General features: G+C 38.1%; 1 protein-coding gene across 32 annotated transcripts in view; it reads left to right on the top strand.

Annotated features, from left to right (window-relative positions):
* Positions 1 to 12,842, top strand: part of CHD9 (chromodomain helicase DNA binding protein 9) — a 284,556-nt gene that overhangs the window by 220,259 nt on the left and 51,455 nt on the right. For all 32 annotated transcript variants that reach the window (XM_070063523.1, XM_070063508.1, XM_070063515.1 and 29 more), the window contains 3 exons: positions 843 to 953; positions 7,489 to 7,685; positions 8,103 to 8,302. In XM_070063523.1, coding sequence (XP_069919624.1) covers positions 843 to 953; positions 7,489 to 7,685; positions 8,103 to 8,302 — 508 coding nt within the window. The remainder of the gene's footprint in view (positions 1 to 842; positions 954 to 7,488; positions 7,686 to 8,102; positions 8,303 to 12,842) is intronic.

Raw genomic sequence — 12,842 nt, forward strand, 5'->3', positions numbered from 1 at the left:
TTAAAGCCAATTATATTCTCTTTGAAAATCATTTTAAGAGTGGCATGCATTTTTTTAGATCCTTTTCTTTCTAAAAGCATTATGTATCATCACTGCTTCTGTTTTTTAATAAAGCACTTTGATCACTTTTCTTTGATGTGACATATCTAATTTTAGTGACTTAAGTTATGAATCATGGTTATTAGTCTGTAAGTTGCAGGGTTGAAATGTATCACATAAGATTTCTTCCACCTAAAATATTTTTTAATTTCCATGATAAAATAAATCACTTAAATTTCATTAATATTATTTTGTATTTTATTATATTTTTCAATTATGCAATATTTTATTGAAAAAAGAGTTGTAAACATACAAACAATTCATTTTTATTTCCCATATGTTGTGTTACATTTTCTTTAGGAGATATAGCCATCTGAAAATGGAATTGAATTAAAGTAGAAATGTAGCAGAAAATTAACTGTATAATACAGGCAGTTTTGAAATCCTTGTTCTAACCTAATTTGTTAATATTCATGTAGTGTTTTTAGAAAGCATATCTCTGTTTTATGTAGTTTCCTTGCCAAAAAAATTATTTGATCCTTGCATACCAAAAATTTAGGAGTTAACCAGCAGTAATAACTTACTATAAGCTGCTCCTCACTTGTACCATGTTGACATTAAGCCTTTGCCTTGAGCAGTTGCTGTCAGACCACTGGATTTGAAAAAGCCTTTGAATGTGTATGCTGAATTCAAATTCTACCCATAGTAAATGTGAGGAGATAACATTTTAAGTATACTTTGATGGATTTTTTTTTCCCTTTGAGCTCCAGAACATTTTGAAAAACCTTTCTTGTGTATTTCAGGCGAGTTTTGTGGCATCTGGAAACCGGACAGATATTTCCTTAGATGATCCCAACTTCTGGCAAAAGTGGGCTAAAAAGGCAGAAATAGATATAGATGCTATCAGTGGCAGAGTAAGTATTTCTTTCTGTATTTTCTTCTGGGATATTTTTGGCAATATTATTCTTATTTTAAGGTGTTCCATTATGCAATAAACTTCTGCATATATAAATCGGAATGGGGCAGTATATTGATCATATATTGCATCAGGCACTGCTTAAATTTAATACTTCTGACATCTGTCATGGTGGGTTGTCATACAGAGAAATTAACTTTTGGCTATAATTTACATTCTTATAATGCATTTTAAATTTTTTTTTTTTTTTTTTTTTTTTACAGGCAGAGTGGACAGTGAGAGAGAGAGACAGAGAGAAAGGTCTTCCTTTGCCGTTGGTTCACCCTCCAATGGCCGCCGCGGCTGGCGCGCTGCGGCCGGCGCACCGCGCTGATCCGATGGCAGGAGCCAGGAGCCAGGTGCTTTTCCTGGTCTCCCATGGGGTGCAGGGCCCAAGCACCTGGGCCATCCTCCACTGCACTCCCTGGCCACAGCAGAGGGCTGGCCTGGAAGGGGGGCAACCGGGACAGAATCCGGCGCCCCAACCGGGACTAGAACCCGGTGTGCCGGCGCCGCTAGGCGGAGGATTAGCCTAGTGAGCCGCGGCGCCGGCCGCATTTTAAATTTTTTTATATGGGTTCAAATCATGAGTCTTTTTGGTTTTTGCTGTTTCACTGCTTTCTTGGCATCAAAAACCATTAATAATAACCCAGTAGAATATAGAAGCGGAAAAGTAGCTAAGAAAGTGGCATTTTTAAACTTTGTTTTTAATTATTTCCCTTACAGCTAAGGAAGAAAGGCCCAAAAAACTAAATTAGAATTCGTGAAACCAATAATAATAGCATAACTGTTTACTAAGACATCTATCTGAACAAATGTGAAGCAATCAATGTGTGACATCTAAATGATTAAAAGCATTGCTGTATGGAATTCCTTTAATAGACAAGCTCTTCAATTGTAAATCTTTAGTTAGGAATGGCACCATTTCCCTCTATAGTCATTATTACTTAATATGTTTTAAAATATATGTAATTCTGTTTGAGAGAAATAAGTACATTTTAAAAGGTACTTATAAAAATCATTATTTGTGTATATGTTCATTTGCCTAAAAAGACAGTAAAATCTGCAGAACACTATAAAATTCAAAAATGAGCTCAGTGAATTAACTGCATAGAAAATATGTTTCACTTAGACTTCTTAAACATCAGTAACCATCAGACATAGAAAAACATAAGGAGATCTCCTTCACAGTAGAAAAAAAGATACAGAACCCAAGATTATACTTAAAGTAAATGTTTATGTTTTTTATAAAGTGGAATTTAGTTGTAAAGTTTCACATTTAGAATGGGAAAAACTACATTTTAAACATTTTAATAGTTCATAATCTTAGAAGTTTAACTCATAGATACAATGCAACTTAAGACATTAAACCATTTTTTCATGTAACTAGACAAAGTGGTTTTAAAATTAAATTGGGAAACTATTTAGTGCTGCCTGAGGAATCTGTCCTACATCAGTAAGAATGTTGCACAATGATCCTGTGTTATAGTGATGCTTGATATAACATTTTCCATTATAGCAAAAAATTTAGACACTAAATTTTCCTACAGTAATGAAATGAAACATCTATTTTTTCTATGCACTAGTTAAAAATATTCATGTACATTCTTAGGTACAGCATTTAAAGCATCTCCAAAATAGATAATTAAATATTTAAAATGTGATCTCTTTTTATGATTCTCCAATAGTATATATTAGTAATACACATACTCACAAACTTATGTTATGGATCCAACAAGAGCACACTCTGAACCAGGCACCACTCTCATATTATAGCTAAAATGAACAAGACAGACAAACATCTGCTTTCCTAGAGCTTACATTTTCATGAATGAGATAGCAGCAAACAAATACATGAGATAATTTCATGGAGCAAAGGAAACAAAACAGTAAGATGGTGGATGTTGTGAGAGGAGTAAGGATTGAGTGAAATTATTAAGAGAAGTCAGTCTGAGGTGACATTTGCAGTGAGATTTGAATGAGGAGAAAAAATCAACATAATGTGAAGAGATAAGCAAAACTTTGAAGCAGAGGGACTGGCACTGAGTCATTCATTGACTAGTACATTCAGAAACAGGAAGGCATTCTGGCAGAATGTGAAGAGTCAGTGTGGTAATAGGTAAGGTCAGAAACTATACATGGTTCAAGACAACAGGACTCTTTGTATATTTATTTATTTATTTTCCCCCAGAAACCTTTTATTTAATGAATATAAATTTCATACATTTCATAATTACAACTTTAGGAATATGGTGATTCTTCCCATCATACCCATTCCCATCTACTCTCCCACACCTCTTCCTCCTCCCTCACCTATTCCCATTCTTATCTTCTACTAAGATCTATTTTCTATTAACTTTATACACATATGATTAATCCTCTGTTTTCAACAAGTAGTATGAAAGAAAATGTGCCTCAACAGTCAAAACAAGGTCTTTTCAAAGTCATTGCTTCTCAAAAGTGTCAATTTAACTTGTATAGATTGCCTTAGTAGTTAAGATTTTATAAATAAACATATAAACACATATTCATTTAATATTGCATGATTACATTTTTCAATTTATACTTTAGTGAAAATTATTTTCTGAAAATGAAGCACTGAAGACAAATTATCATGTGTCAAAATATATTAGTAAATTATAAATCAAAAGTGATTTAGTATATTGAGAGAAAGATACAAAGAGCAAAGCTAAGAATAGAAAAGCTCAAGTTTAATTTAGAAACAGTATTAGAGGGGGCTGGCACTGTGGCATAGAAAGTTAAGCCTCCGCTTGCAGTGTCAGCATCCCATATGGATGCCAGTTCGAGTCCCAGCTGCTCCACTTCTGTTCCAGCTCCCTGCTAATGCTCCTGGGAAGGCAGCAGAAGATGGCCCAAGTCTTTGGACTCCTGTGCCCATATGGGAGGCAGCTCATGGCTCATGGCTCCTGGATTCTGAATCCTGGCTCCTGGCTCCTGGCTCCTGGCTTCAGCTTGGCCCAGCCCTGGCTGTTGCAGCCATTTGGGGAGTGAATCAGTGTGGATGGATGGAGATCTTTCTCTCCTTCGCTCTGTCTCTGCCTTTCAAATAAATATAAATATCTTAAAAATAATCTTAAAATCTTAAGTAAATCTTTTAAAAAAAGAAATATTATTAGATACAGAAAGTTACAAGTAGTGATTTGAATATTGGGTTAACATTAAGTGGAGTATTGTACAGTATACCAAGTAAACATTTTTTGTACAATGTTTTTAAATATTTTGTGATGAAAACTAGAAGAAACTAAATTTCTTTTTACAAAACATTTTGTGGGGAAATGTCAATCAGAAAGGAAATGATTTATACATTAAATTGTATAAGACAAAATTGATGGCAAAATGAAAGTACACTCAGATTAATGAGACAAGTAGTCTCATTAATCCATATGAAAGTTAATTTGCTTTGGGGCGGTTGCCATGGAACAGTGGGTTAAGTTTTCACTCTGGATCACTGCATCCCATATTGAAATACTGATTCAAGTCCTGCCTGCTCCACTTCCAATTCAGCTTCCTGCTAATTCACCTATCTGGGAAACAGCAGATAATAGCCTGAGTACTTGGGTTCCTGCCACTCAAGTGTGAGATCCAGATGGAGTTCCTGGCTCCTGGCTTTAGCCTGATCACGCCTTGGCTGTTGAGGACATTTAGGGAGTGAAGCAGCAGCTGGAAGAGCTCTCTGTCACTCTGTTTTTAGATAATTAAATTTCTTTTAAAAAAGAAAGTTAATGTTTTATTATATAAAGCTAATGTAAATTGATGAGACAGTCATCAAAATCTCTAAGATTATGTGAAAAAAGACATTTGAAATTTTACTCAAGAAAAAATGCAGTTCTGGTGCAAGTGCTGTGGCACAATGGGTTAACACCCTGGCCTAAAGCGCCGGCATCCCATATGGACACCGGTTCTAGTCCCGGCTGCTCCTCTTCCGATCCAGCTCTCTGCTGTGGCCTGGGAAAGCAGTAGAAGATGGCCCAAGTCCTTGGGCCCCTGCACCTGTGTGGGAGACCAGGAGGAAGCTCCTGGCTCCTGGCTTTGGATTTGTGCAGCTGTGGCCGTAGTGGCCATCTAGGGAGTGAACCATCAGATGGAATACCTCTTTTCTCTCTCTGCTTCTCCTCTCTCTGTGTAACTCTGACTTTAGAATAAATAAATAAATCTTAAAAAAAAGAAAAATGCAGTTTTTTAAAGAAACTGTGAGAAGAAGGGGGACAAGTCTTCCTTACGGAAGAATTCCGATTAATAAATACAGAAAAAATTAGCAATACATAAAATCATTATTAATCCACCACAGTAATAATTGTAACCAACAAGATCTATCAATGAATTCTAAAATAAATAGGTGAGAATTTAAGGAGAAATAGGATATTTAAGAATTCTCATGTATATCTTCTAAAATATTTATTAATTACCAAAGGAAACAAATAACTTTACAGGGAACAAACTTGGCAAAGGTCAACATCACCTGTAATAGGACATATTGACATCATGTTTCTCCCTCAAATACATGCACTGTGTATGTACTATTGTAGTACCCCAGGACCATTGTGTTATGGTCCATACTTCTGTCTCACCATGTATCCTTTTCGGCCTAGGACTTGAATATTTCCTAACCATCTAATGCCATTTCAGGCCTATTACTCTTTATTTATAATGCTAGTTCCTCTCTGCCTGGCAAACTACTTCTAGTTCTTCAAGAACTGTTGTTTGAAAGTTCCTTTGGACCCATTATGTATCATAAAATATTTTATCCTAAAGAATGTTTTATTTATTATACATTTATCTGACACCCTACTGGATTCTTTGTGAGCAGGAGTTATCTTCATATCCACAGTCCACAACATAGTGCCTACCTTAGAGAAGTTTTAAAAAAGTGTGTCAACTTAAGTCTTTTTCAAAGAATTAAACTAAGCTAAAAATAGCAACATTCATAAATTTATTACTTTAGTTTTTGTATATTAGTAAAAATCTTGGAAAGCATTGAAACACTTTTCTAGATCTATAAAATACTGATAACCTTGGATTCGTATCTCCATCCCTGGATATTTCTCTTTTTGTGGATATATCTTTTATTTATTTATTTATTTATTTATTTATTTATTTATTTATTTTTGATAAGCAGAGTTAGTGAGAGAGAGAGAAAAAAGGTCTTCCTTCCATTGGTTCACCCCCCAAATGGTCGGTACGGCCAGCGTGCTGTGCCAATCCAAAGCCAGGAGCCAGGTGCTTCCTCCTGGTCTCCCACGCGGGTGCAGGGCCCAAGCACTTGGGCCATCCTCCACTGCCTTCCTGGGCCACAGCAGAGAACTGGACTGGAAAAGGAGCACCCGAGACAGAACCGGCGCCCCAACTGGGACTAGAACCTGGGGTGCTGGCGCAACAGCCAGAGGATTAGCCTAGCGAGCCACAGCACTGGCCCAGATATATCTTTAGGACATACTTAGAAAACAGGATTTACTTTAGCATTGCTTATTTTAAATTTGAAAATAATCTAAACTGTGAATTAATTCGATAAATAAAATTATGAGGTATAAAATTCAGCTTAAAAATACATGTTAGGTATGAGTAAAGCCTCACAGTTAAAGATGCCTGCATCCCATATCAATGTGCCTGGATTTGATATCTAAGTCCACTTCTGAATCTAGCAGCTTGCTAATGGACACGCTGAGAGACTGCAGTGATAGCTCAAGTAGTTTGCAGGGGTGGTGGAGGGAAAGGAAGGGTGGTCATTGCCACCTAAATGGGAGACCTGGACAGAGTTCCCATTCTTTTTTTTTTTCAGGATTTTATTTATTTGTTTGACATTGTACATCCAATGAGAGAGACAGAGAGAAAAGGTCCTCCCTCTGTTGATTCACTCCCCAAATGGCCGCAGCGGCTGGAGCAGCGCCAATCCAGAGCCAGGAGCCAGGAGCTTCTCCCTGGTCTCCCACGTGTGTGCAGGGGCCCAAGTACTTGGGCCATCTTCTACTGCTTTCCCAGGCCATAGCAGAAAGCTGGATAGGAAGAGAGAACTGGTACCCATATGGGATGGATGCTGGCGCCGCAGGTAAAGGATTAACTCAGTGAACCAAGGCGCCGGCCCACTTTGAATTTAGTCCTTAGCCCAGAACTGTTGCAGTCATTTGGGAAATAAACCAGTGGATAAGAGTTTTCTCTTCATCTCTCTCTCTACCTCTCAAATAATAAAAATTTGTAAATATATGTGTTTTAAAATTACAGAAATACAGTAATTTTTGATAATAAGCAAACTTTTTATCCTGTGTCATAGGTTACATGCATATGGTATTAAGAATTTTAAAGAAGTATAAGAAAACTTTAGGTTAATTTGATAGGTTGTTGAAATTACTAGTATAGTAAATTATTTAGTTTGTCTTTCTATAATTATTATTCATGCGCTCTAAAAGGTAAAAATATAAAACATTGTTTGAAGCAAAATTATAAAAGGAACCTCAAGTGATAGCTGTTAAATTTTACAGAACAGCTTGGTTATTGACACTCCAAGAATTAGAAAGCAAACAAGACCTTTCAGTGCCACAAAAGATGAATTGGCTGAATTATCTGAAGCTGAAAGTGAAGGAGATGAAAAGCCCAAGCTCAGAAGACCCTGTGACCGTTCCAATGGTTATGGAAGAACTGAATGCTTTAGAGTAGAGAAAAACCTGCTGGTTTATGGGTAAAATATTATTTTTAATGTTTAAGTAGTCCAGTATATAAAGTTTCAGAAATTTTTCAAGTATGTTTTTTATCTTATTAAAATTGATAAAATCTGTTTTTCAAGTGCCCTGAATTTCTATATTTAACATTTATTTACCAGAATGATGGATGGGTGTCCTTAAATATTTAAATATAAATGTCTGACACCTAATTTTCAATTTTGTATCTTCAGTGATACTAAGTGGATAATGTTTTCTCCATTATTGAATAATATCATATTATGCCTCTACTTTCTACACATGGATAAAAACTTCATTAGCAAATTATATTAATAACAAAAGTTTTATTTTTTAGATTTGCATGCTTTTTATCTGTGATTCATATTTTTCTCTGGAACTTGATGCATTTTTAATGTAAATATGCATCTCTTTACCAGGTGGGGCCGATGGAGAGAAATTCTATCTCATGGCCGTTTTAAAAGGCAGCTCAATGAGCATGATGTAGAAATAATTTGCCGAGCCCTCTTAGCATATTGCCTTGTTCACTACCGAGGAGATGAGAAAATTAAAGGTTTCATATGGGATCTCATTACTCCAACTGAAGATGGGCAAACACGAGAACTACAGAATCATCTAGGTAAGAATATTCTTTGTTTTCTTTTAAAATTTATTTTTAGCCATGTAATACTTAACATTTACTTCTATTGAAATCTTGAGACTGGGGCCGGCGCTGTGGTGCAGTGGGTTAACACCATGGCCTGAAGCGCCAGCCTCCAATATGGGCACCAGGTGGAGACCCAGCTGCTCCACTTGTGATCCAGCTCTCTGCAGTGGTCTGGGAAAGAAGTAGAAGATGACCCGAGTCTTTGGGCCCCTGCACCCGCATGGGAGTCATGGAAGAAGCTTCTGGCTCCTTGCTTCGGATCAGCACAGCTCCAGCCATTGTGGCCAGCTGGGGAGTGAACCATAGGATGGAATACCTCTCTCTCTCTCTCTCTGCCTCTCCTCTCTCTGTGTAACTCTGACTTTCAAATAAAATATAAATCTTTTTTAAAAAAAGAAATCTTAAGACATTACAGATAATATTAAAGAACTTTAACCTTCACTCTCAATTCAAGTTCCAGTTTCCAAAAAATGCCATATTATGAGTTTGTTGGGTTTTAAAAATTATTATTAAGGGCTGGTGCCGCGGCTCACTAGGCTAATCCTCTGCCTGTGACGCCGGCACACCGGGTTCTAGTCCCATTTGGGGCGCCAGATTCTGTCCCGGTTGCCCCTCTTCCAGTCCAGCTCTCTGCTGTGGCCCAGGAGTGCAGTGGAAGATGGCCCAGGTCCTTGGGCCCTGCACCCGCATGGGAGACCAGGAGGAAGCACCTGGCTCCTGGCTTTGGATCGCCGCACCGCACCAGCTGCAGCGCACCAGCCACAACGCGCCGGCCGTAGTGGCCACTTGGGGGATGAACCAATGGAAAAAGGAAGACCTTTCTCTCTCTCTCTTTCTCTCTCTCTCTCTCTCTCTCACTGTCTAACTCTGCCTGTCAAAAATTATCAAACAAGTTTCAATTTTCCAATTGATAACAGTATGTCTCAGAGATTTGTTTTCCCTAAGATTTGTGTATTTGAGACAGAGTAACAGAAGGAGAGAGCTTCCATCCACTGGTTTATTCCCTAAATACCCACATCAGCCAAGGCTGGGATATGTAGGTTGTTCTGTATTTTTGCTATTGTGAATAGTGAACACAGGAGCACAGATACCTCTTCGCCATACTGATTTTTTTTTAAAGATTTATTTATTTATTTGAAAGAGTTACAAACACAGAGAGAGCGAGAGGTCTTCTATCTGATGGTTCACTCCCCAGATGGCCACAACGGCTGGAGCTGTGCTGATCCGAAGCCAGGAACCAGGAGCTTCTTCCTGGTCTCCCACGCGGGTGCAGGGGCCCAAGGACTTGAGCCATCTTCTACTGCTTTCCCAGGCCATAGCAGAGAGCTGGATCGGAAGTGGAGCAGCTGGGACTTGAACCAGCGCCTATATGGGATTCCGGCACTTGAGGCCAGAGCGTTAACCCACTGCACCACAACGCCAGCCCCATGCCATATTGATATTTTCTTTGCAGAAAATTCTGTTAAGGGAAGACCTCTAATTCTTGCTTTTTCCTCGCTGTTAGTGGTTCTGTAATGATTTTTGTTCCTTTTAAATAAGCAGTGCCTCTCATCCCGCAACTGCCACCTTCTTTCTGTACTGTATAAGGAAACAGTAACAAATTTTGTGAGCTAGAAGAAAATAGGTTAGTGATTATGAACTTGACCAATTGAGAGAGCTAAATCCTAGGTCAGAATGAGAAAGGCAAAAATCAAACTGATTTATTTAATATATTTCCCAAAGGACTCAAGATTTTTAACATCAGAAACTTCTGGAAGTGGGTATAAGGATAGGGCTTTATTTATAAGTTAATAGTGGTTCAAAATGCTAAATACCCCTTTCAATTCTATATAGTCAGTATGAAAACAGAAAGCCTATTTTCTGGAGAAGGTAAATAGAGGATTTCTGTGTTGCATTGGAGGTTGAGGTATCGTGCTACTAAATGGTGTTTAAATGAATTTATGCATGCTGCAATAGTCAAGAAAGAAAACTAAAAATTTTTCTTTGGTAATCTGACCAGCTCAAAACCTAAAGATACTGTCAGGGAATAAAAGCAGCCAGATATCCTTCAGTGAGCCCACAGTGAGTAAGCTCTGCTCATTCAGAATACTTGTCACTCTTTGGTCGATCATTTTTTTTAGATTTATTATTTATTTGAAAGAGTTACCATGAAAAGGGAAGGGGTAGAAAGAGAGAAAAGAGAGAGAGAGAGAGAGATCTTCCATCTACTGTTAATTGTTAAAAGGAACTTGGAAAAAATAAGTATTAAAAAAAGATTTTTTTGAACTATAGTACCATCAGAGACTTCAAATATAATGAAACTTTGAAAGATAACTATTAAAATATTGAAATAATAATCAAACCTATGTAAATTATAAGTGAATACGCAACAGACATGAAAAAATAGATTAATTGATGAAGCTGAGAAAACCTCATTAGGAAGAGTATGCATATTAAATATATAGAGTATCTACATTGTGTTAGGAAAATTTAAGTATATGTATTTTAAAATATGTACCGTTTAATTCCCAAACCTCAAGAATGGAGGAGACTTGAATTCAGAACGTTTTTATTTTATCAATGAGTTGTTTGTTTGTTTTAGATTTTCTTTATTTAAGAGAGGTAGAATTAGAGAGAGAAAGAGAGAAAGATCTTCCATCCACTGGTTCATTCCCCAAATGGTCACAACAGCCGAAGCCAAAGCCAGGAGCCAGGAGCTTCCTCCAAGTCTCCCACGTGGGTGCAGGGGCCCAAGCACTTGAGTCATCCTCCGCTGCTTTCCCAGGCACGTTAGCAGAGAGCTGGATCAGCAGTAGAGCAGCCAGGAGTAGAACTGGTATTCATATGGTATGCCAGCACTCCACTTCCAATCTGCTCTCTGCTGTGGCCTTGGACAGCAATGAAAGATGGGCCAGGTTCTTGGGCCCTGCACCTGCGTGGGAGATCCGGGAGAAGCCCTGGCTTCAGATTGGCACAGCTCCAGCCATTGAAGCCACTGGAAAGTGAACCAGCGGTTGGAGAGTTGGTCTCCCTCCTTTCCTCTTTCCTTCCCTCCCTCCCTCTCTCTGCCTCGCTGTAATTCTGCCTTCAAATGAATAGATAAATCTTCAAAAAAAAAAAAAAAAAAGATGCCAGTGTTGCTAAAATTGTAAGGAGAAATGGACAAATTCATACAGTGCTTTTAGTTTTCATTGTGATGGAATTCCTACCTATTAAAATATGACACGGAAATGATGAAGTATTAGGAGTCAAAAGTGCATTGTTAGTGATTATGGAAAATTGGAAAGGAGACAACCTCAAAATTACGGAAATTGATCAAAGGAGATGTTATAATTAGGCAATAAATTATTACACTGCAATTAAAGTGGATAAGTAAGATCTCACAAATCAACATGAAACAAATCTCAAGAAAAAACCCAAGAGTTATAAATAAGTTGCAGTATCTAATATAATATCTAAAACTTAAGTGCTAAATATTTTCTGCAACCCATGTAGCAATACTATAAACTTACATGGAATGAGAAAACAAATTCAGGCTAGTGGTGATTTTTGGAAAAAAATGAATGAATTGCATGGGAGAGGTCTGCATAACTATGTATTATCTACTTTAACTGAAGATGGGGCTGGCATTGTGACACAGCAGGTGAAGCCATTTCTTATGACACTGGCATTCCACATCAGAGTGCCGGTTTGAGACCTGGTTTCTTTGCTTTCAATCCAACTCCCTGATAATGTGCCTAGGAGGGCAGCCAAAGATGGCTCAAGTACTTGGGTCCCTACCACCCACATGAGAAACCTGATAGAGTTTCAGTTTCTTGGCTTCCACCTGCTAGCCTAGCACTTCTTCTTGAGACCACTTGCAAAGTGAGTCTCAAGAATGGAAAGAAGATCTCTCTCTCAGACCAGTGTTGTAACATAGTGGTAAAGGAGCCACCTACAATGCCGGCATCTGCTCCCTTTCCAATCCAGTTCCCTCCTAATGTGCCTGGGAAAGCAGCGAAAGATGGCACAAGTGCTTGGGCCTTTATACCCACATGGGTAATCAAGAAGAAGCTCCTGGCTCCTGGATTTGGCTTGGTGCAGCCCTAGCTGTTGCACCCATTTGGGGAGTGAACCAGCAGATGGAAGATCTCTCTGTTTCTCCCTCTCTCTGTCTCTTCTCACTCTGTAGCTCTGCTTTTCAAATAAATATTTTTTTAAAAAAAACTGCTCAAACTTGGGATATTTTAACATAAAAAGTAGAAGTACTTATTTTGTATTTTTGAGATATTTCATATCAGAAATCTCCAGGAAATAAAATGAACTTAGCCTTCTTGAACAGGTACCTCCAGTGGTTAATCTAATCCATATTATGTGGTAAAATCAATTTTGAAAAGCAAGACACTCGGTCCAGCATTGTGGCTTAACAGGTAAAGCTGCCACCAGCAATGCCGACATAACATATGGGCACCAGTCCCAGCTACTCCACCTGGATCCAAATCCCTGCTAATGTGCCTGGGAAAGCTGCAGAGAATGACCCAAGGCCTTGGGCTCC

The sequence above is a fragment of the Oryctolagus cuniculus genome, chromosome 18 (genome assembly GCF_964237555.1).
Source record: "Oryctolagus cuniculus chromosome 18, mOryCun1.1, whole genome shotgun sequence".
Classification (NCBI taxonomy): domain Eukaryota; kingdom Metazoa; phylum Chordata; class Mammalia; order Lagomorpha; family Leporidae; genus Oryctolagus; species Oryctolagus cuniculus.